General features: G+C 33.0%; 1 protein-coding gene across 1 annotated transcript; it reads right to left on the bottom strand.

Moving 5' to 3' along the window:
- Positions 1-3,022: 3,022 nt before the first annotated feature.
- On the bottom strand, positions 3,023-21,262 carry cdx4 (caudal type homeobox 4). The gene is made up of 3 exons (XM_061930196.2): positions 20,695-21,262; positions 12,922-13,067; positions 3,023-3,409 (listed from the first exon to the last, which is right to left on the bottom strand). Exons 1-3 carry the CDS (start codon positions 21,137-21,139, stop codon positions 3,173-3,175), a joined length of 828 nt encoding a protein of 275 aa, XP_061786180.1. The 5' UTR covers positions 21,140-21,262; the 3' UTR covers positions 3,023-3,172.
- Between the last annotated feature and the right edge of the window lie 454 nt (positions 21,263-21,716).

Below are 21,716 nucleotides of genomic sequence, written 5' to 3'. Positions count from 1 at the left end.
TTCTGGGTGTCTCATTTAGTAAAAAAAAAAAAAGTAAAATCCCATTCCCATCGTGAGGTTTTGTATGTATGTAAGCTGTAAAAATCTGCTTGGGTCCTATTTTTTCGGAACACTAATACAAAACCTCACAATAATGTCTGATTGAATGTAAAAACGTTATGACAGACCGCCTTAAAAAAACAGAATGAGATATTACAGTTTTGTACTAAATGAGACACCCAGAATGTACATGAAAATAAAGAATGTTACAATATTAACTACGAAGGATAAAACACTGAATATTGACAACATATGAACGTCACACCCCCCTCTATTTTACAATCAAGCTAAATGCAACAAAATATGAAATATGTACACGGAGGGTAAAAAAACTCCACCTACAATCTGATATATCTGATAAATCACTAAGCTCTAGAACTTTTTTGTAAAAATCTCCTGACACCCGCATTTCAAGCTCTGGAAACACTCTGTAGAAACGCTCCCCACCCACACTGCTTGGTGCCTCGTCTGAGCTGCTGTGACTTACATTACCATAGTAACTAATAAGATGACCATAGTAACTAATTAGATTACCATAGTAACTAGTATGTCATGCAAAAGCGCAGATTCCAACCATTGAAATACTTTGTATAGTTCAAGACTTAGTCATTAGAAAACATGACTGCACATCATAATGGCAGCTACACTTTACATCTTAAAGATCTAAAAGAATTATTTGGGAATGTCCGGCGGGCCCAGATTGAAAAGCTTTACGGGCCGCACGTGGACCCCGGGCCTTAATTTGCCCAGGTCTGGTTTAGAGGAACATAAATCTCTTTAAAATGCAGTATATGAGACTATAAACTGGATTCCAATGAACATTACAGGTTCTCAACACGCAGGCCGGCCCAGCGCCCGCTGTCATGTTTTAGTTGGAATAACAAGCTCATAAATATTGGGCCTGCGACATGAGTTGTTTGACCCACTTGACCCTGCTCCACCGTTTACAATGATGAATATTTCCTAAATATCATCATAAAACTGATTTATGTGGGCTCTAATTGCATCTAAATTGTTTTGTCTATATAGCTCTGCGCAGGAATGACGAGATTTTATGTAAGATTGACTAAAAATAAACAGTTTTGTTGGTTTTCCGATTCGGAATGCATGACCAGATGCACTGGTCGTTTTTGTTTTATTGTTAAATAAAACAAAAAGCTGAGTATATGTATTTATTTTTCAACGTTGGTTGAAAATGGGGTAAAAAAAATATATATTCTAAAAACCCAATTCTTGTAATGTTGCACATTTAATTGTCCAAATAATAGAACAAGACATAAAGTGAAAAACAAACTATTTATTTACATGTTGATGCCATCAAACAGCAGCTTGTGCATTCAATTAAAAAGCATGTTTTGTTTGTATAACTCTGCGCAGGAATTACTAGATTTTATGTAAGATTGACTAAAATGAACAGTTTGTTGATTTTCCGATTTGGAATGCATGACCAGGTGTACTGGTAGTTTTTGTTTTATTGTTAAAATGATCATATTAACTTTATAGCTGAGTATATGTATTTATTTTTCAACGTTGGTTGAAAATGGGGTAAAAATATATATATATTTATTCTAAAAACCCAATTCTTGTAATGTTGCACATTCAATAGTCCAAATAATAGAACAAGACATAAAGTGAAAAACTAACTATTTATTTACATGTTGACGCCATCAAACAGCAGCTTGTACATTCAATTAAAAAACATGTTTTGTTTGTATAACTCTGCGCAGGATTTATTAGATTGTATTTAAAATTGACTCAAAATAAACAGTTTGTTGATTTTATGATTCGGAATGCATGACCAAAAATAGGTTTTGTTCTCTTGTTAAAATTATTATATTAACTTTATAGCTGAGTATATGTATTTATTTTTCAACGTTGGTTGAAAATGGGGTTAAAAAAAAAAAAAAAAAAATTCTAAAAAACCCAATTCTTGTAATGTTGCACATTTAATAGTCCAAATAATAGAACAAGACATAAAGTGAAAAACAAACTATTTACATGTTAATGCCATCAAACAGCAGCTTGTACACTCAATTAAAAAACATGTTTTGTTTGCATAACTCTGCGCAGGAATTACTAGATTGTATTTAAAATTGACTAAAAATAAACAGTTTGTTGATTTTGTGATTCGGAATGCATGACCAAAAATAGGTTTTGTTCTCTTGTTAAAATTATTATATTAACTTTATAGCTGAGTATATGTATTTATTTTTCAACGTTGGTTGAAAATGGGGTAAAAAAAAAATATATTCTAAAAACCCAATTCTTGCAATGTTGCACATTCAATAGTCCAAATAATAGAACAAGACATAAAGTGAAAAACAAACTATTTATTTACATGTTGATGCCATCCAACAGCAGCTTGTACATTCAATTAAAAAACATGTTTTGTTTGTTTAACTCCGTGCAGGAATTACTAGATTGTATTTAAAATTGACTAAAAATAAACAGTTTGTTGATTTTATGATTCAGAGTGCATGACCAGGTGTACTAGTAGTTTTTGTTTTATTGTTAAAATGATCATATTAACTTTATAACTGAGTATATATATTTATTTTTCAACGTTGGTTGAAAATGGGGTAAAAAAAATAATATATATATATATTCTAAAAACCCAATTCTTGTAATGTTGCACATTTAATAGTCCAAATAATAGAACAAGACATAAAGTGAAAAACAAACTATTTATTTACATGTTGACGCCATCAAACAGCAGCTTGTACACTTAATTAAAACAACCTTGCATACAATGATTGGCGGCAATAAATCCAGTTGACGACGACACCAACATAGCCCTGAATTTTCCATCTTATTCACAAACACATCACATAAAAAAAACTATATTTATATCTTATTAACTCACAAACAATTTAAAGCTTTTTAAGTTTTAAAGGCGACATTTTTTTTTTCTTCTGTATTTCCCCACCAAGCCCTCCCTAATGTTAGTCCAACTAGTCTATAAAACGCCATATGTGATGACAGAACCTGCGGGGGGTCGATGGCAAGTGGTAGCTGCCGTGAGGGAGTGTGCAGGGGGGGTCCGGAGTGGGCGCACCCCACCCGTCGACTGGTCCTGCAGCGTGTCGGAGTGCTCCGTTTGGTTCCGTGGGTCCGCCAAGGTGAACTCTTGCCATCACTGAGTCACGGTCACCGGCTGTATGTTCCTGATGGAGGGCAACGTGTTCATGCCCTGCGGGGTAGGGTACAGGCCGCCGTGGATGTCCGTGGGACTCAGCGAACCCGGCATCGCCAGGGGGCTCACCGAGCCGGGGTCGCTGTGCACAGAACCTCCGCTGCCGTCCGACTGGCCCATCTTCTTCTTGATCAGCTTCCTCTCTTTGGCCCGGCGGTTCTGGAACCAGATCTTCACCTGCCGGCGAGCGACACAAACACATCATGTCTGCGCTATTTGCTTCATACGAACACTGGGAGATGTGCAAAACCCCAAAAGCAGTGAAGTTGTCATGTTGTGTAAATGGTAAATAAAAAAAGAATACAAAGATTTGCAAATCCTTTTCAACTTATATTCAATTGAATAGACTGCAAAGACAAGATATTTAACGTTCTTTTTTGCAAATAATCAACACATTGCAAAAAAGTTGTCACAGGGGCATTTTTACCACTGTGTTACATGGTCTTTCCTTTTAACAACACTCAGTAAAGGTTTGGGAACTGAGGAGACACATTTTTGAAGTGGAATTATTTCCCATTCTTGCTTGATGTACAGCTTAAGTTGTTCAACAGTCTCCCTTCTGCTATTTTAGCCTTCACATTTTCAATGGGAGACAGGTCTGGACTACAGGCAGGCCAGTCTAGTAGCCGCACTCTTTTACTACAAAGCCACGCTGTTGTAACACGTGCCTTGGCATTGTCTTGCTGAAATAAGCAGGGGCGTCCATGGTAACGTTGCTTGGATGGAAACATATGTTGCTCCACACTCTTTTACTATGAAGCCACGCTGTTGTAACACGTGCCTTGGCATTGTCTTGCTGAAATAAGCAGGGGCGTCCATGGTAACGTTGCTTGGACAGCAACATATGTTGCTCCAAAACCTGTATGTACCTTTCAGCATTAATGGCACCTTCACAGATGTGTAAGTTACCCATGCCTTGGGCACTAATACACCCCCATACCATCACAGATGCTGGCTTTTCCACTTTGCGCCTAGAACAATCCGGATGGTTCTTTTCCTCTTTGGTCCGGAGGAGACGACGTCCACAGTTTCCACAAACAATTTGAAATGTGGACTCGTCAGACCACAGAACACTTTTACACTTTGCATCAGTCCATCTTAGATGAGCAAAGCCGGCGGCGTTTCTGGGTGTTGTTGATAAATGGCTTTCGCTATGCATAGTAGAGATTTAACTTGCACTTACAGATGTAGCGACCAACTGTAGTTCCTGACAGTGGTTTTCTGAAGTGTCCCTGAGCCCATGTGGTGATATCCTTTACACACGGACGTCGGTTTTTGATGCAGGACCGCCTGAGGGATCGAAGGTTCGTAATATAATGGCTTACGTGCAGTGATTTCTCCAGATTCTCTGAACCTTTTGATGATATTACGGACCGTAGATGGTGAAATCCCTAAATTCCTTGCAATAGCTGGTTGAGAAATGTTGTTCTCAAGCAATTTGCTCAGGCATTTGTTGACAAAGTGGTGACCCTCGCCCCGTCCTTGTTTGTGAATGACTGAGCATTTCATGGAAGCTGCTTATATACCCAATCATGGCACCCACCTGTTCCCAATTAGTCTGTTCACCTGTGGGATGTTCCAAATAAGTGTTTGATGAGCATCCCTCAACTTTCTCAGTCTTTTTTGCCACTTGTGCCAGCTTTTTTGAAACAGGTCGCAGGCATCAAATTCCAAATGAGCTAATATTTGCAAAAAATAACAAAGTTTTCCAGTTCGAACGTTAAATATCTTGTCTTTGCAGTCTATTCAATTGAACATAAGTTGAAAAGGATTTGCAAATGATTGTATTCTGTTTTTATTTACCATTTACACAACGTGACAACTTCACTGCTTTTGGGTTTTGTACATTTCAAAATAAAACCACACAAAAAAGGAACTGAAAAAAACACACTTCTCATACTTATTAAGGAAATAGGTGTACTATTTGGTTCATGCATGATATGTACATCTCATAAATAACACTATGAGATGTACATTTCAAAATAAAAGCACACAAGAGAGTAACTGGAAAGAACACACTTCTAATACTCATCAAGGAAATGAACGATTTTAACAAAATACATGTTAAAAGTCGGAGGAGAAACAAAATATACGGTTTTAAGAAATGATATTTTCTTCCAAAAGATATATTGAGTACTTTTCCAGAGCTATAATATACAAACCCCGTTTCCATATGAGTTGGGAAATTGTGTTAGACGTAAATATAAACGGAATACAATGATTTGCAAATCCTTTTCAACCCATATTCAGTTGAATATGCTACAAAGACAACATATTTGATGTTCGAACTCATAAACATTTTTTTTTTTTGCAAATAATCATTAACTTTAGAATTTGATGCCAGCAACACGTGACAAAGAAGTTGGGAAAGGTGGCAATAAATACTGATAAAGTTGAGGAATGCTCATCAAACACTTATTTGGAACATCCCACAGGTGTGCAGGCTAATTGGGAACAGGTGGGTGCCATGATTGGGTATAAAAACAGCTTCCCAAAAAATGCTCAGTCTTTCACAAGAAAGGATGGGGCGAGGTACACCCCTTTGTCCACAACTACGTGAGCAAATAGTCAAACAGTTTAAGAAAAACGTTTCTCAAAGTGCAATTGCAAGAAATTAAGGGATTTCAACATCTACGGTCCGTTTTATCATCAAAAGGTTCAGAGAATCTGGAGAAATCACTGCACGTAAGCGGCATGGCCGGAAACCAACATTGAATGACCGTGACCTTCGATCCCTCAGACGGCACTGTATCAAAAACCGACATCAATCTCTAAAGGATATCACCACATGGGCTCAGGAACACTTCAGAAAACCACTGTCACTAAATCCAGTTGGTCGCTACATCTGTAAGTGCAAGTTAAAGCTCTACTATGCAAAGCGAAAGCCATTCATCAACAACATCCAGAAACACCGCCGGCTTCTCTGGACCTGAGCTCATCTAAGATGGACTGATACAAAGTGGAAAAGTGTTCTGTGGTCTGATGAGTCCACATTTCAAATTGTTTTTGGAATTATTCAACATTGTGTCATCTGGACCAAAGGGGAAGCGAACCATCCAGACTGTTATCGACGTAAAGTTCAAAAGCCAGCATCTGTGATGGTATGGGGGTGCATTAGTGCCCAAGGCATGGGTAATTTACACATCTGTGAAGGCACCATTAATGCTGAAAGGTACATACAGGTTTTGGAACAACATATGCTGCCATCTAAGCGCCGTCTTTTTCATGGACTCCCCTGTTTATTTCAGCAAGACAATGCCAAACCACATTCAGCACGTGTTACAACAGCGTGGCTTCGTAAAAAAAAGAATGCGGGTACTTTCCTGGCCCGCCTGCATTCCAGACCTGTCTCCCATCGAAAATGTGTGGCGCATTATGAAGCGTAAAATATGACAGCGGAGACAGACGACTGAAACTCTACATAAAACAAGAATGGGAAAGAATTCCACTTTTAAAGCTTCAACAATTAGTTTCCTCAGTTCCCAATCGTTTGAGTGTTGTTAAAAGAAAAGGTGATGTAACACAGTGGTGAACATGCCCTTTCCCAATTACTTTGGCACGTGTTGCAGCCATAAAATTCTAAGTTAATTATTATTTGCAACAAAAAAAACAAAGTTCATGAGTTTGAACATCAAATATTTTGTCTTTGTAGTGCATTCAATTGAATATGGGTTGAAAAGGATTTGCAAATCATTGTATTCCGTTTATATTTACATCTAACACAATTTCCCAACTCATATGGAAACGGGGTTTGTAAGTCAAATCAAACAAAATTGATATTATATGGAAAGTTACAAAGAGATTTAAAAATGATTCGTATTGCAATATTTCAAAAGACTGACATTGTTAAATCATCTTTTATTTTGCTTTCTTTATTTTTAAAACACATTTTGGTTGCTGTCCCTTGCATATTTATTTGTAAGTTGAAACATGCTTGCTACACATTTACCGTATTTTTCGGAGTATAAGTCGCACCGGAGTATAAGTCGCACCTGCCAAAAATGCATAATAAAGAAGGAAAAAAACATATATAAATCGCACTGGAACCCGGCCAAATTATGAAAAAAACTGTGACTTATAGTCCGAAAAATACGGTATGTCATTTTTTTGGGGCATATTTGTCAGAAAGATCTTTTGCTGTAACGTTTTAGTATTTTAATATTAAAAATGTGTTTGCATTCAGTTCATTCATGCATTTTTTTTATACTTAATGCATACTCAGTGGCCTAGTGGTTAGAGTGTCCGCCCTGAGATCGGTAGGTTGTGAGTTCAAACCCCGGCCGAGTCATACCAAAGACTATAAAAATGGGACCCATTACCTCCCTGCTTGGCACTCAGCATCAAGGGTTGGAATTGGGGGTTAAATCACCAAAATGATTCCCGGGCGCGGCCACCGCTGCTGCCCACTGCTCCCCTCACCTCCCAGGGGGTGATCAAGGGTGATGGGTCAAATACAGAGAATAATCTCGCCACACCTAGTGTGTGTGTGACAATCATTGGTACTTTAACTTTTAACTTTAACTTTTCCTTCCATTTGTGATTCAAAAAATATTTTTTGGTGTAACTCAAACCGATTTTCGTCGCAATTTCTATCATGTTTGTCAATATTAAAAACGTGTTTGCGGTTTTTACTATTACTATTTTATGCTACTATTTTTTTTGCATATCTATTGGATTTCTGAATATATTTGTGCTGCAATTTCTTATCATGTTTTTCAATATTAAAAAGGTGCTATTTTTACTATGTTATGCCACTATTCTTTTGCATATATATTTGATTCCTGAATAGATTGTTGCTGCATTTGTATGTGAATATTTACATGTTTGCAATATTCCTTCATATATAATAGCAGCATATGAAAAATACTATAATTTGTTTGCAATTATTTTTTACATACAGTCCAGGCCAAAACACCACATTTGTATGCAGGAATAAATGCAAACACATGTTCAATATTAGCAATAATAGGAATGTTGGAATAATAGGAACATTGTTTTGATTAGGAATATGACATACAGTACAGGTTAAAAATAAAGTTTTCTTTACTTTCATGACTATTTAGTTATTGTAGCTTTTCTCATCAAAACTATGAATGACCACATGTGGAGTTATGTACTTGACAAAAAAAGGTGAAATAACTGAAAACGTGTTTTGTATTCTAGTTTCTTCAAGGAGGTAGTGACCTGAAATGGTTTTCACTTATCAGGTGTGCTTGAAGCTCATGGAGAGAATGCCAAGAGTGTGCAAAGCAGTAATCAGAGCAAAGGGTGGCTATTTTGAAGAAACTAGAAAATAAAACATGTTTTCAGTTATTTCACCTTTTTTTTTTTGTTAAGTACATAACTCCACATGTGTTCATTCATAGTTTTGATGTGACAATCTACAATGTAAATAGTCATGAAAATAAAGAAAACTTTATTTTTAACCTGTAATGTATGTCGTGTTTGATATTCCTAATAAAAACAATGTTCCTATTATTCCAACATTCCTATTATTGCTAATATTAAACATGTGTTTGCATTTATTCCTGCATACAAATGTGGTGTTTAATATCATTCCTTTGCATATTTATGTGGAAGTAAATTGTTGCAATTTGGAGCATATTTGAGAAGTGGCCTTCTAAAGATCAGTTTTTGCATATTTGTGTCATTTTTACTATTCTTTTGCATATCTATTTGATTCCTGAATCGATTTTTGCTGCATTTTTTATGTGAATATTTACATCTTTGCAACATTCCTGCATATATAATAGCAGCAAATGAAAAATAGTACAATTTGTTTGCAATTATTCTTTACATAGTTTAATATTATTCTTAATCAAAAAATGTTCCTATTATTCCAACATTCTATTATTGCTAATATTAAACATGTGTTTGCATTTATTCCTGCATACAAATGTGGTGTTTAATATTATTCCTTTGCATATTTATGTGGAAGTAAATTGTTGCAATTTGGAGCATATTTGAGAAGTGGCCTTCTAAAGATCAGTTGTTGCATATTTGTGTCATTTTTACTATTTTATGCCACTATTCCTTTGCATATCTATTTGCTTCCTGAATAGATTCTTGCTGCATTTCTATGTAAACATATTTACATGTTTGCAACATTCCTGCATATATAATAGCAGCAAATGAAAACATTTTACAATTTGTTTGAAATTATTCTTTACAGAGTTTAATATTATTCCTAATCAAGACAATGTTTCTATTATTCCAACATTTCTATTATTGCTAATATTAAACATGTGTTTGCATTTATTCCTGCATACAAATATGGTGTTTAATATTATTCCTTTGCATATTTATGTGGAAATAAATTGTTGCAATTTGGAGCATATTTGAGAAGTGGCCTTCTAAAAATCAGTTTTTGCATATTTGTGTAATTTTTTACTATTTTATGCCACTATTCCTTTGCATTTCTATTTGATTCCTGAATAGATTGTTGCTGCATTTTTTATGTGAATATTTACATCTTTGCAACATTCCTGCATATATAATAGCAGCAAATGAAAAATAGCACAATTTGTTCGCAATTAATCTTTACATAGTTTAATATTATTCCTAATCAAAACAATGTTCCTGTTATTCCAACATTCTATTATTGCTAATATTAAACATGTGTTTGCATTTATTCCTGCATACAAATGTGGTGTTTAATATTATTCCTTTGCATATTTATGTGGAAGTAAATTGTTGCAATTTGGAGCATATTTGAGAAGTGGCCTTCTAAAGATCAGTTTTTGCATATTTGTGTCATTTTTACTCTTATTTTGCATATCTATTTGATTCCTGAATCGATTTTTGCTGCATTTTTTATGTGAATATTTACATCTTTGCAACATTCCTGTATATATAATAGCAGCAAATGAAAAATAGTACAATTTGTTTGCAATTATTCTTTACATAGTTTAATATTATTCTTAATCAAAAAATGTTCCTATTATTCCAACATTCTATTATTGCTAATATTAAACATGTGTTTGCATTTATTCCTGCATACAAATGTGGTGTTTAATATTATTCCTTTGCATATTTATGTGGAAGTAAATTGTTGCAATTTGGAGCATATTTGAGAAGTGGCCTTCTAAAGATCAGTTGTTGCATATTTGTGTCATTTTTACTATTTTATGCCACTATTCCTTTGCATATCTATTTGCTTCCTGAATAGATTCTTGCTGCATTTCTATGTAAACATATTTACATGTTTGCAACATTCCTGCATATATAATAGCAGCAAATGAAAACATTTTACAATTTGTTTGAAATTATTCTTTACAGAGTTTAATATTATTCCTAATCAAGACAATGTTGCTATTATTCCAACATTTCTATTATTGCTAATATTAAACATGTGTTTGCATTTATTCCTGCATACAAATATGGTGTTTAATATTATTCCTTTGCATATTTATGTGGAAATAAATTGTTGCAATTTGGAGCATACTTGAGAAGTGGCCTTCTAAAAATCAGTTTTTGCATATTTGTGTAATTTTTTACTATTTTATGCCACTATTCCTTTGCATTTCTATTTGATTCCTGAATAGATTGTTGCTGCATTTTTTATGTGAATATTTACATGTTTGCAACATTCCTGCATATATAATAGCAGCAAATGAAAAATAGCACAATTTGTTTGCAATTAATCTTTACATAGTTTAATATTATTCCTAATCAAAACAATGTTCCTGTTATTCCAACATTCTATTATTGCTAATATTAAACATGTGTTTGCATTTATTCCTGCGTACAAATGTGGTGTTTAATATTATTCCTTTGCATATTTATGTGGAAGTAAATTGTTGCAATTTGGAGCATATTTGAGAAGTGGCCTTCTAAAGATCAGTTTTTGCATATTTGTGTCATTTTTACTATTATTTAGCATATCTATTTGATTCCTGAATAGATTTTTGCTGCATTTTTTATGTGAATATTTACAACATTCCTGCATATATAACAGCAGCAAATGAAAACATTTTACAATTTGTTTGCAATTATTCTTTAAATAGTTTAATAGTATTCCTAATCAAAACAATGTTCCTATTATTCCAACATTCCTATTATTGCTAATATCAAACATGTGTTTATGTGGAAATAAATTGTTGCAATTTGGAGCATATTTGAGAAGTGACCTTCTAAAAATCAGTTGTTGCATATTCCTGTCATTTGTACTATTTTATGCCACTATTCTTTTGCATATCTATTTGATTCCTGAATAGATTATTTCCGCATTTGTATGTAAAAATATTTACATGTTTGCAATATTCCTGCATATATAATAGCAGCCAATGAAAAATAGTACAATGTGTTTGCAATTATTCTTTACATAATTTAGTATTATTCATATGTGTTCCTATCATTCCAACATTCCTATTCCTGCTAATATTAAACATGTGTTTGCATTTATTCCTGCATACAAATGTGGTGTTTAATATTATTCCTTTGCATGTTCATGTGGAAGTAAATTGTTGCAATTTGGAGCATATTTGAGAAGTGGCTTTCTAAAGATCCGTTTTTGCATATTCCTGTCATTTTTACTATTCTTTTGCATATCTATTTGATTCCTGAATAGATTTTTGCTGCATTTTTATGTGAATATTTACAACATTCCTGCATATAAAATAGCACTGCAGCAAATGAAAAATAGTACAATTTATTTGCAATTATTCTTTACATAGTTTAATATTATTCCTAATCAAAACAACGTTCCTATTATTCCAACATTCCTATTATTGCTAATATCAAACATGTGTTTGCATTTATTCCTGCATACAAATGTGATGATTAATATTATTCCTTTGCATATTTATGTGGAAATAAATTGTTGCAATTTGGAGCATATTTGAGAAGTGGCCTTCTAAAGATCAGTTTTTGCATATTTGTGTCATTTTTACTATTTTATGCCACTATTCCTTTGCATATCTATTTGATTCCTGAATAGATTCTTTCCGCATTTGTATGTAAACATATTTACATGTTTGCAATATTCCTGCATATATAATAGCAGCAAATGAAAACATTTTACAATTTGTTTGCAATTATTCTTTACATAGTTTAATATTATTCTTAATCAAAACAATGTTCCTATTATTCCAACATTCTATTATTGCTAATATTAAACATGTCTTTGCATTTATTCCTGCATACAAATGTGGTGTTTAATATTATTCCTTTGCATATTTATGTGGAAGTAAATTGTTGCAATTTGGAGCATATTTGAGAAGTGGCCTTCTAAAGATCAGTTTTTGCATATTTGTGTCATTTTTACTCTTATTTTGCATATCTATTTGATTCCTGAATAGATTTTTGCTGCATTTTTTATGTGAATATTTACATGTTTGCAATATTCCTGCATATATAATAGCAGCAAATGAAAACATTTTACAATTTGTTTGCAATTATTCTTTACAGAGTTGAATATTATTCCTAACCAAAACAATGTTCCTATTATTCCAACATTCCTATTATTGCTCATATCAAACATGTGTTTGCATTTATTCCTGCATACAAATGTGGTGTTTAATATTATTCCTTTGCATATTTATGTGGAAGTAAATTGTTGCAATTTGGAGCATATTTGAGAAGTGGCTTTCTAAAGATCAGTTTTTGCAGCAGTTTATTGCACATTACTAACTTCTTCACAGATTTTTGCTGCTGCTACTTGTATTTCTAGTTTTTTGGGGGGCACGGACCTGTCTCTCCGAGAGGCCCAGGTTGACGGCCAGCTCAGCTTTCCTCCTGATGGTGATGTATTTGTTGAAGTGAAACTCCTTCTCCAGCTCCAGCCTCTGGTGGTCGGTGTAGACCACCCGGTATTTCTCCTTCGTCCTCGTCTTGCCTGCAGAACACACATCTGTGTCAGTGCCGTCAGGTGCAGGTCGGACTGCGTGCCTGGACCGGCCCCGGCCCTATATCTGCCCACAGCATCAAATCCACGTCCGTGGGCGGCAGTCTCCTCGTACGCAAATGTCCCCTTTGAAGTGCGCCGCGGCACAAGTGCGCGTCAAAGGTCTCCGTGCAGATGGAGATAAGACCTGCGCGCTATTAATGCTGCGCATTCCGGGTATTGACGATGACGTCACTCCTTTTATTATTCTGGAAGAGGACGGGGTCGGCATATCAAAGTCAGGAAGAGGTCGAAGTCGGCGTGGAAATGACCAGACCGACGAGTCTCAGGGAGGCCATGACGTCAGCGTCACGCTTCTCCCACACAGTCGTGGACACGCTCCCACAGCCGGGAAATATGACAATATTCCACACACGTCATCCATGTGACGTCATTACGAGCTCACCGATTCCGAATAAATCTGCTGGACTGGCATTTTAAATGACTGGAACCATAATTAGAAGGAATATGAATACGTTGTTGTCATATTCGAAACATTGTCTGATGTATTTTAGGCATTTTTATTCGTTAAAAAAAAAACGTTTTACTGTATTAATCACATGAGAGAATTGACAAAAACATTTTTTGCATGTTTTTCCCCATTAAAAAATAAATTTACTGTATTGTTTAGGCGAGATTTTTTTCAAAATATATACTGTATTAATCACATGAGGGAATGGACAAAAACATTTTAGCATTTTTTTAGATATTGTTTACACAAGATTTTTTTCAAAATACATACCATTTAAAAAAAAAATAGATACTGTATTAATCACATGAGGGAATTGGCAAAAAAAATGTGCATGTTTTTTCCCATTAAAGTAGTATTTTTTTCAAAATACATACCATTTAAAATTAGATACTGTATTTTTAACATAAGGGAATGGACAAAAAACCTTTTAGCACCTTTTTCCCATAAAAAATAAGATTTTTTTAAAGATATTTTTTACGTGAGATTCTTTTCAAAATACATACCATTAAAAATAGATACTGTATTAATCACATGAGGGAATTGACAACAACTGTTTTGCATGTTTTTTTCCATTGAAAATAGATTTACTGAATTTTTTACACAATATTAAAAAAAAATATATACCTTTCAAAAATAGATACTGTATTAATCACATGAGGGAATGGACAAACACATTTTAGCAACTTTTTCCCTTATTAGAAATACGATTTTTTTTAGATATTGTTTACACAAGATTATTTTCAAAATACATACCATTAAAAAATAGATACTGTATTAATCACATGAGGGAATTGACTAAACATTTTTTGCATGTTTTTTTCCCATTGAAAATAGATTTACTGTATTGTTTACGCAAGATTTTTTTCTAAATATATAACATTTAAAAATAGTTACTGTATTAATCACATGAGAGAATGGACAAAAACATTTTAGCAACTTTTTCCCCTATTAAAAATACGATTTTTTTAGATATTGTTTACACAAGATTATTTTCAAAATACATACCATTTAAAAATAGATACTGTATTAATCACATGAGGGAATTGGCAAAACATTTTTTGCATGTTTTTTCCCATTAAATATAGATTTACTGAATTTTTTACGCAATATTTTTTTTTCAAAATACATACCATTTAAAATTAGATACTGTATTTTTAACATGAGGGAATGGACAAAAACCTTTTAGCACCTTTTTTCCCATTAAAAATAAGATTTTTTTTAAATGTATTTTTTACGTGAGATTCTTTTCAAAATACATACCATTAAAAATAGATACTGTATTAATCACATGGGGGAATTGACAAAAACAGTTTTGCATGTTTTTTTCCATTAAAAATAGATTTACTGAAATTAAAAAATATATATATACCTTTCAAAAATAGATACTGTATTAATCACATGAGGGAATGGACAAACACATTTTAGCACCTTTTTCCCTTATTAAAAATACGACTTTTTTTTAAGATATTGTTTACACAAGATTATTTTCAAAATACATACCATTTAAAAATAGATACTGTATTAATCACATGAGGGAATTGACAAAACATTTTTTTGCATGTTTTTTCCCATTGAAAATAGATTTACTCTATTGTTTACGCAAGATTTTTTTCTAAATATATAACATTTAAAAATAGTTAATGTATTAATCACATGAGAGAATGGACAAAAACATTTTAGCACCTTTTTTCCCATTAAAAACAAGATTTTTTAGATATTGTTTACGCAAGATTTCTTTCAAAATACATCCCATTTAAAAATAGATACTTTATTAATCACATGAAGGAATTGACAAAAACATTTTTGCATGTTTTTTCCCCATTGAAAATAGATTTACTGAATTTTTTGCGCAATATTTTTTTTCAAAATAAATAACATTTAAAAATAGATACTGTATTAATCACATGAGGGATTTTTAAACAGGAATATATTACATAACATGAGGTATGATAACAAATATTTAGTTTATTTAGATTTTAATCACTTTCAGAAAATTGCCATTAATATATATTTACTCTATTTAAAATGTACTTTGTTATTCTGGAGGGATTTATTTTGGTTTTACACTTGAAAGACCATGAAATGTTTACATTTTTGAAAATATTTATAATTGTGTCCAAATTGCACTGTTAAATTATTTGAGGGTATTAAACCTATTTTTTCTCCATTCTACTTTCTAGAAATCATGTATCGGAGAAAAAAAACTTGCAAGTGCCTCTTAAGGAACATTGCTTGAATAAAAGTGTGGACAAAACTCTTTCATAAAGAGGAAATAACATTAAAGATGACTCTTTTTTTGAGGGTTTTTGCCTATTTTTTGCCATTCTATAAATAGTTTTAACTTTATAGAGGAAAACACTGTTGCAAGTCCCACTTAAGGAACTTTAAATGATTAGAAGTGTAAAAAGCACTTTTATAGGGAGGAAATAACATTAAAAATGACCTCTTTTTTTTATTTTATTTTTATCATTATTGAATTTTACAATGTGCTTTTTAAAAATCACGTATCACGGAGAAACAAATAAGAAACTTTGTATGATTAAAAGTGCAAAAAAGCACTTTTATATGGAGGAAATAACTTTAAAAAAATTAATGTATCATGGAGAAAAAAAACTGTTCCAACTCTCATGCAATTAAGGAAATGTTCATGGTTAAAAGTGTGAAAAAAACCACTTCCAAAGAGGAAATCACATTAAAGATGACTTTTTGGAGGGATATTGGCCTATTTTTCGCCATTTTATAAATAAATCATTCTAATTTTACAGAGTGCTTTTTAAAAGTGATGTCATTGTTACAACTCCCACTTAAGGAACTTTGCATGATTAAAAGTACAAAAAAAGCACTTTTATACGGAGGAAATAACATTAAAGGTGACTTTTTGGCCTATTATTTTATAAATAAATCATTCTAATTTGACAATGTGCTTTTTAAAAGAGATGTCATGGTTACAACTCCCAGTTAAGGAACTTTGCATGATCAAAAGTGCAAAAAAAGCACTTTTGTAGGAAGGAAATCACATCAAAGATGACTTTTTGGAGGGTTTTTGGCCTATAATTTTTATAAATAAATCATTCTAATTTGACAATGTGCTTTTTAAAAGTGATGTCATTGTTACAACTCCCACTTAAGGAACTTTGCATGATTAGAAGTGGAAAAAAAGCACTTTTTTACAGAGGAAATAACATCAAAGGTGACTTTTTGGCCTATTATTTTATAAATAAATCATTGTAATTTGACAATGTTCTTTTTAAAAGTGATGTCATTGTTACAACTCCCACTTAAGGAACTTTGCATGATTAAAAGTGCAAAAAAAGCACTTTTATACGGAGGAAATAACATTAAAGGTGACTTTTTGGAGGGGTTTTGGCCTATTATTTTTTATGAATAAATCATTCTAATTTGAAAATGTGCTTTTTAAAAAGTGAAGGAACTTTGCATGATTAAAAGTGCAAAAAAGCACTTTTATACAAAGGAAATCACATCAAAGATGACTTTTTGGAGGGGTTTTGGCCTATTATTTAATAAATAAATCATTTTAATTTGACAATGTGCTTTTTAAAAGTGATGTCATTGTTACAACTCCCAATTAAGGAACTTTGCATGATTAAAAGTGCAAAAAAAGCACTTTTATACATAGTAAATAACATTAAAGGTGACATTTTGGCCTATTATTTGATAAATAAATCATTCTAATTTGACAATGTGCTTTTTAAAAGTGATGATATTGTTACAACTCCCACTTAAAGGAACTTTGCATGATTAAAAGTGCAAAAAAAGGACTTTTATACGTAGTAAATAATATTAAAGGTGACTTTTTGGAGGGGTTTTGGCCTATTATTTTTATAAATAAATCATTCTAATTTGACAATGTTCTTTTTAAAAAGTGAAGGAACTTTGCATGATTAAAAGTGCAAAAAAGCACTTTTATACATAGTAAATAACATTAAAGGTGACTTTTTGGAGGGTTTTTGGCCTATTATTTTTATAAATAAATCATTCTATTTTGACAATGTTCTTTTTAAAAGTGATGCCATTGTTACAACTCCCACTTAAGGAACTTTGCATGATCAAAAGTGCAAAAAAAGCACTTTTATACGAAGGAAATCACATCAAAAATGGCTTTTTGGAGGGTTATTCGCCTATTATTTTATAAATAAATCATTCTAATTTGACAAAGTGCTTTTTAAAAGTGATGTCATTGTTACAACTCCCACTTAAGTAACTTTGCATGATTAAAAGTGCAAAAAAAGCACTTTTATACGTAGGAAATAACATTAAAGGTGACTTTTTGGAGGGGTTTTGGCCTATTGTTTTTACAAATAAATCATTCTAATTTGACAAAGTGCTTTTTAAAAGTGATGTCATTGTTAGAACTCCCACTTAAGGAACTTTGCATGATTACAAGTGCAAAAAAAACACTTTTATACAGAGGAACTAACATCAAAGGTGACTTTTTTGAAGGTTTTTGGCCTATACATTTGTAAATAAATCATTCTAATTTGACAATGTGCTTTTTAAAAGTGATGTCATTGTTACAACTCCCACTTAAGCAACTTTGCATGATTAAAAGTGCAAAAAAGCACTTTTATACGAGGAAATAACATCAAAGATGACTTTTTGGAGGGTTTTTTTTTACCTATTATTTTATAAATAAATCATTCTAATTTTACAGTGTGCTTTTTAAAAGTGATGTCATTGTTACAACTCCCACTTAAGGAACTTTACATGATTAAAAGTGCAAAAAAAGCACTTTTATATGGAGGAAATAACATTAAAGGTGACTTTTTGGAGGGGTTTTGGCCTATAATTTTTTATAAATAAATCATTCTAATTTGACAAAGTGCTTTTTAAAAGTGATGTCATTGTTACAACTCCCACTTAAGGAACTTTTTGGCCTATTATTTTATAAATAAATCATTCTAATTTGACAATGTGCTTTTTAAAAAAGTGAAGGAACTTTGCATGATTAAAAGTGCAAAAAAAAAAGCACTTTTATACAGAGGAACTAACATCAAAGATGACTTTTTTGAAGGTTTTAGGCCTATTATTTTAGAAATAAATAATTATAATTTGACAATGTGCTTTTTAAAAGTGATGTCATTGTTACAACTCCCACTTAAGCAACTTTGCATGATTAGAAGTGGAAAAAAGCACTTTTATACAGAGGAAATAACAACAAAGGTGACTTTTTGGCCTATTATTTTATTAATAAATCATTCTAATTTGACAATGTGCTTTTTAAAAGTGATGCCATTGTTACAACTCACACTTAAGGAACTTTACATGATTAAAAGTGCAAAAAAAGCACTTTTATACGGAGGAAATAATATTAAAGGTGACTTTTGAAGGTTTTTGGCCTATTTTATAAATAAAAAATTCTAATTTGACAATGTGCTTTATAAAGTGATGCATCATGTAGAAACATTGTTACAACTCTCACTTAAAGAACTTTGCATGATTAAAAGTTTAAAAAAAAAAAGACTTATTCAGAGCAAATAACATTAAAGATGACTTTTTGGAGGGTTTTTGGCCTATTATTTTATAAATAAATCATTCTAATTTGACAATGTTATTTTTAAAAGTGATGTCATTGTTACAACTCCAACTTAAGCAACTTTGCATGATCAAAAGTGCAAAAAAAGCACTTTTATACGAAGGAAATCACATCAAAGATGACTTTTTGGAGGGTTTTTGGCCTATTATTTAATAAATAAATCATTCTAATTTGACAATGTTCTTTTTAAAAGTGATGTCATTGTTACAACTCCCACTTAAGGAACTTTGCATGATTAAAAGTGCAAAAAATCACTTTTATACAAGGAAATAACATTAAAGGTGACTTTTTTGAGGGTTTTTGGCCTATTATTTAATAAATAAATCATTCTAATTTGACAATGTGCTTTTTAAAAGTGATGTCATTGTTACAACTCCCACTTAAGGAACTTTGCATGATTAAAAGTGCAAAAAAAAGCACTTTTATACATAGTAAATAACATTAAAGATGACATTTTGGCCTATTATTTTATAAATAAATCATTCTAATTTGTCAATGTGCTTTTTAAAAAGTGAATGAACTTTGCATGATTAAAAGTGCAAAAAAAGCACTTTTATACAAAGGAAATCACATCAAAGATGACTTTTTCGAGGGGTTTTGGCCTATTATTTAATAAATAAATCATTGTAATTTGACAATGTGCTTTTTAAAAGTGATGTCATTGTTACAACTCCCACTTAAGCAACTTTGCATGATTAAAAGTGCAAAAAAAAGCACTTTTATACATAGTAAATAATATTAAGGGTGACTTTTTGGAGGGGTTTTGGCCTATTATTTTTTATAAATAAATCATTCTAATTTTACAATGTGCTTTTTAAAAGTGATGTCATTGTTACAACTCCCACTTAAGCAACTTTGCATGATTAGAGGTGGGGAAAAAAACACTTTTATATGGAGGAAATAACATTAAAGGTGACTCTTTGGCCTATTATTTTATAAATAAATAATTCTAATTTGACTTTTTGGCCTATTATTTTATAAATAAATCATTCTAATTTGACAATGTGCTTTTTACAAGTGATGTCTTTGTTACAACTCCCACTTAAGCAACTTTGCATGATTAAAAGTGCAAGAAAGCACTTTTATATGGAGGAAATAACATCAAATATGACCTTTTGGAGGGGTCTTGGCCTAGTATTTTTATAAATAAATCATTTTAATTTGACCTATTATTTTATAAATAAATCATTCTAATTTGACAATGTGCTTTTTAAAAGTGATGTCATCGTTACAACTCCCACTTAAGGAACTTTGCATGATCAAAAGTGCAAGAAAGCACTTTTAAATGGAGGAAATAACATCAAAGATGACTTTTTGGAGGGGTTTTGGCCTAATATGTTTATAAATAAATCATTGTAATTTTACAATGTGCTTTTTAACTCCCACTTAAGGAACTTTGCATGAAAAAAAGTGTAAAAAACACTTTTATAAGGAGAAAATACCATAAAAGGCAAACAAGTCCCAATTTCTTATTTCTCTATTCAATCAAGTTTCCATGTTGAGTCGCAATAAAAAAATAGAAAAAAAAAGTATTTCCACGGAGCAGCACTCACCCGTGGAAGACGACTGCGCCGTTTTACTCATCCACTGGTACGAGTTGCGTCTCTCCCGGTCGGGCGACAGCTGCGTCCCGCTGACGTTGTCCGGCGGCGGCGGCTGCAGCCCCGCGGAGGCGGGCGGGTGCATGTGGGTGTACTCGGGCGAGCAGTAGGGCACCTGTGCGGGGGACGAGTTGTTGCTCATGGGCGTGGGGATCGCGTTCGGGGGTCCCAGGCTGTAGGCGCCCCAGTCCTCCCGGGGGGCCGCGTACGACGAGGGCCCCCAAGTCCCCGCGGACTGGGCGTGGGAGTCCATGTTGGGGACATGATGGTATCCGCTAAAGTCCGCGTACTGGGGCGTGGAGACGAAGTTCTGTGGGGGCAGATTGATGCTGGATCTTCTCACTGGGCCCTGGTGATACATGCCGGTCTCTTTATCCAGGAGGTAGCCCACATACATGGTTCGGAGCGCGCTATTCGGGAGGGTTTCGTCGATGAAAAGTTAATTCACGGGTGACATATCTGCACAAAACCCCCGGAATCCTTCATGCAAGTATGACGTATGGTCCAAGTCCTTCATGCAAGTAAAGTCCAAGTCCTTCAGGCTGCCTTACATGATGTGCTGCGTGTTGACAAGATGCGAAAAGGTATACTCTTCCCTTCCTTGACGTCAACTCTTTGGAGATTTGCATCCAAATGAAAGTGGTCACTATCCCCCCTCCACCCCACGCAGCCACCCCCCCCCCCCCTCCTGGAGCACGTCATCAGATGACGTATTTTAGGAAGAAAAAAAAAAGAAAGTATTACTGTATTAAACACATGAGGGAATTGACAAAAACATTTTAGCACCTTTTTTCCTCATTAAAAATACATTTACTGTATTATTTACGCAAGATTTTTTTCAAAATAAATACCATTTAAAAATAAATACTGTATTAATCACATGAGGGAATTGACCAAAACATTTTAGCATGTTTTTCCCCCATTAAAAATAGATTTACTGAATTGTTACGATATATGTTTTTTCAAAATACATA

This window comes from Nerophis lumbriciformis, linkage group LG36, assembly GCF_033978685.3.
Source record: "Nerophis lumbriciformis linkage group LG36, RoL_Nlum_v2.1, whole genome shotgun sequence".
Classification (NCBI taxonomy): domain Eukaryota; kingdom Metazoa; phylum Chordata; class Actinopteri; order Syngnathiformes; family Syngnathidae; genus Nerophis; species Nerophis lumbriciformis.
This window is presented reverse-complemented; position numbering and strand designations above follow the sequence as displayed.

Coding starts and splice junctions, on each gene's coding strand:
- cdx4 (XM_061930196.2), bottom strand. CDS start 21,139: ATGTATGTGGGCTACCTCCTGGATAAAGAGACCGGCATGTATCACCAG. Junction 13,068..20,694: donor GGCGCAGTCGTCTTCCACGG/GTGAGTGCTGCT, acceptor TGTGTTCTGCAG/GCAAGACGAGGACGAAGGAG. Junction 3,410..12,921: donor TGGGCCTCTCGGAGAGACAG/GTCCGTGCCCCC, acceptor GCTCGCCGGCAG/GTGAAGATCTGGTTCCAGAA.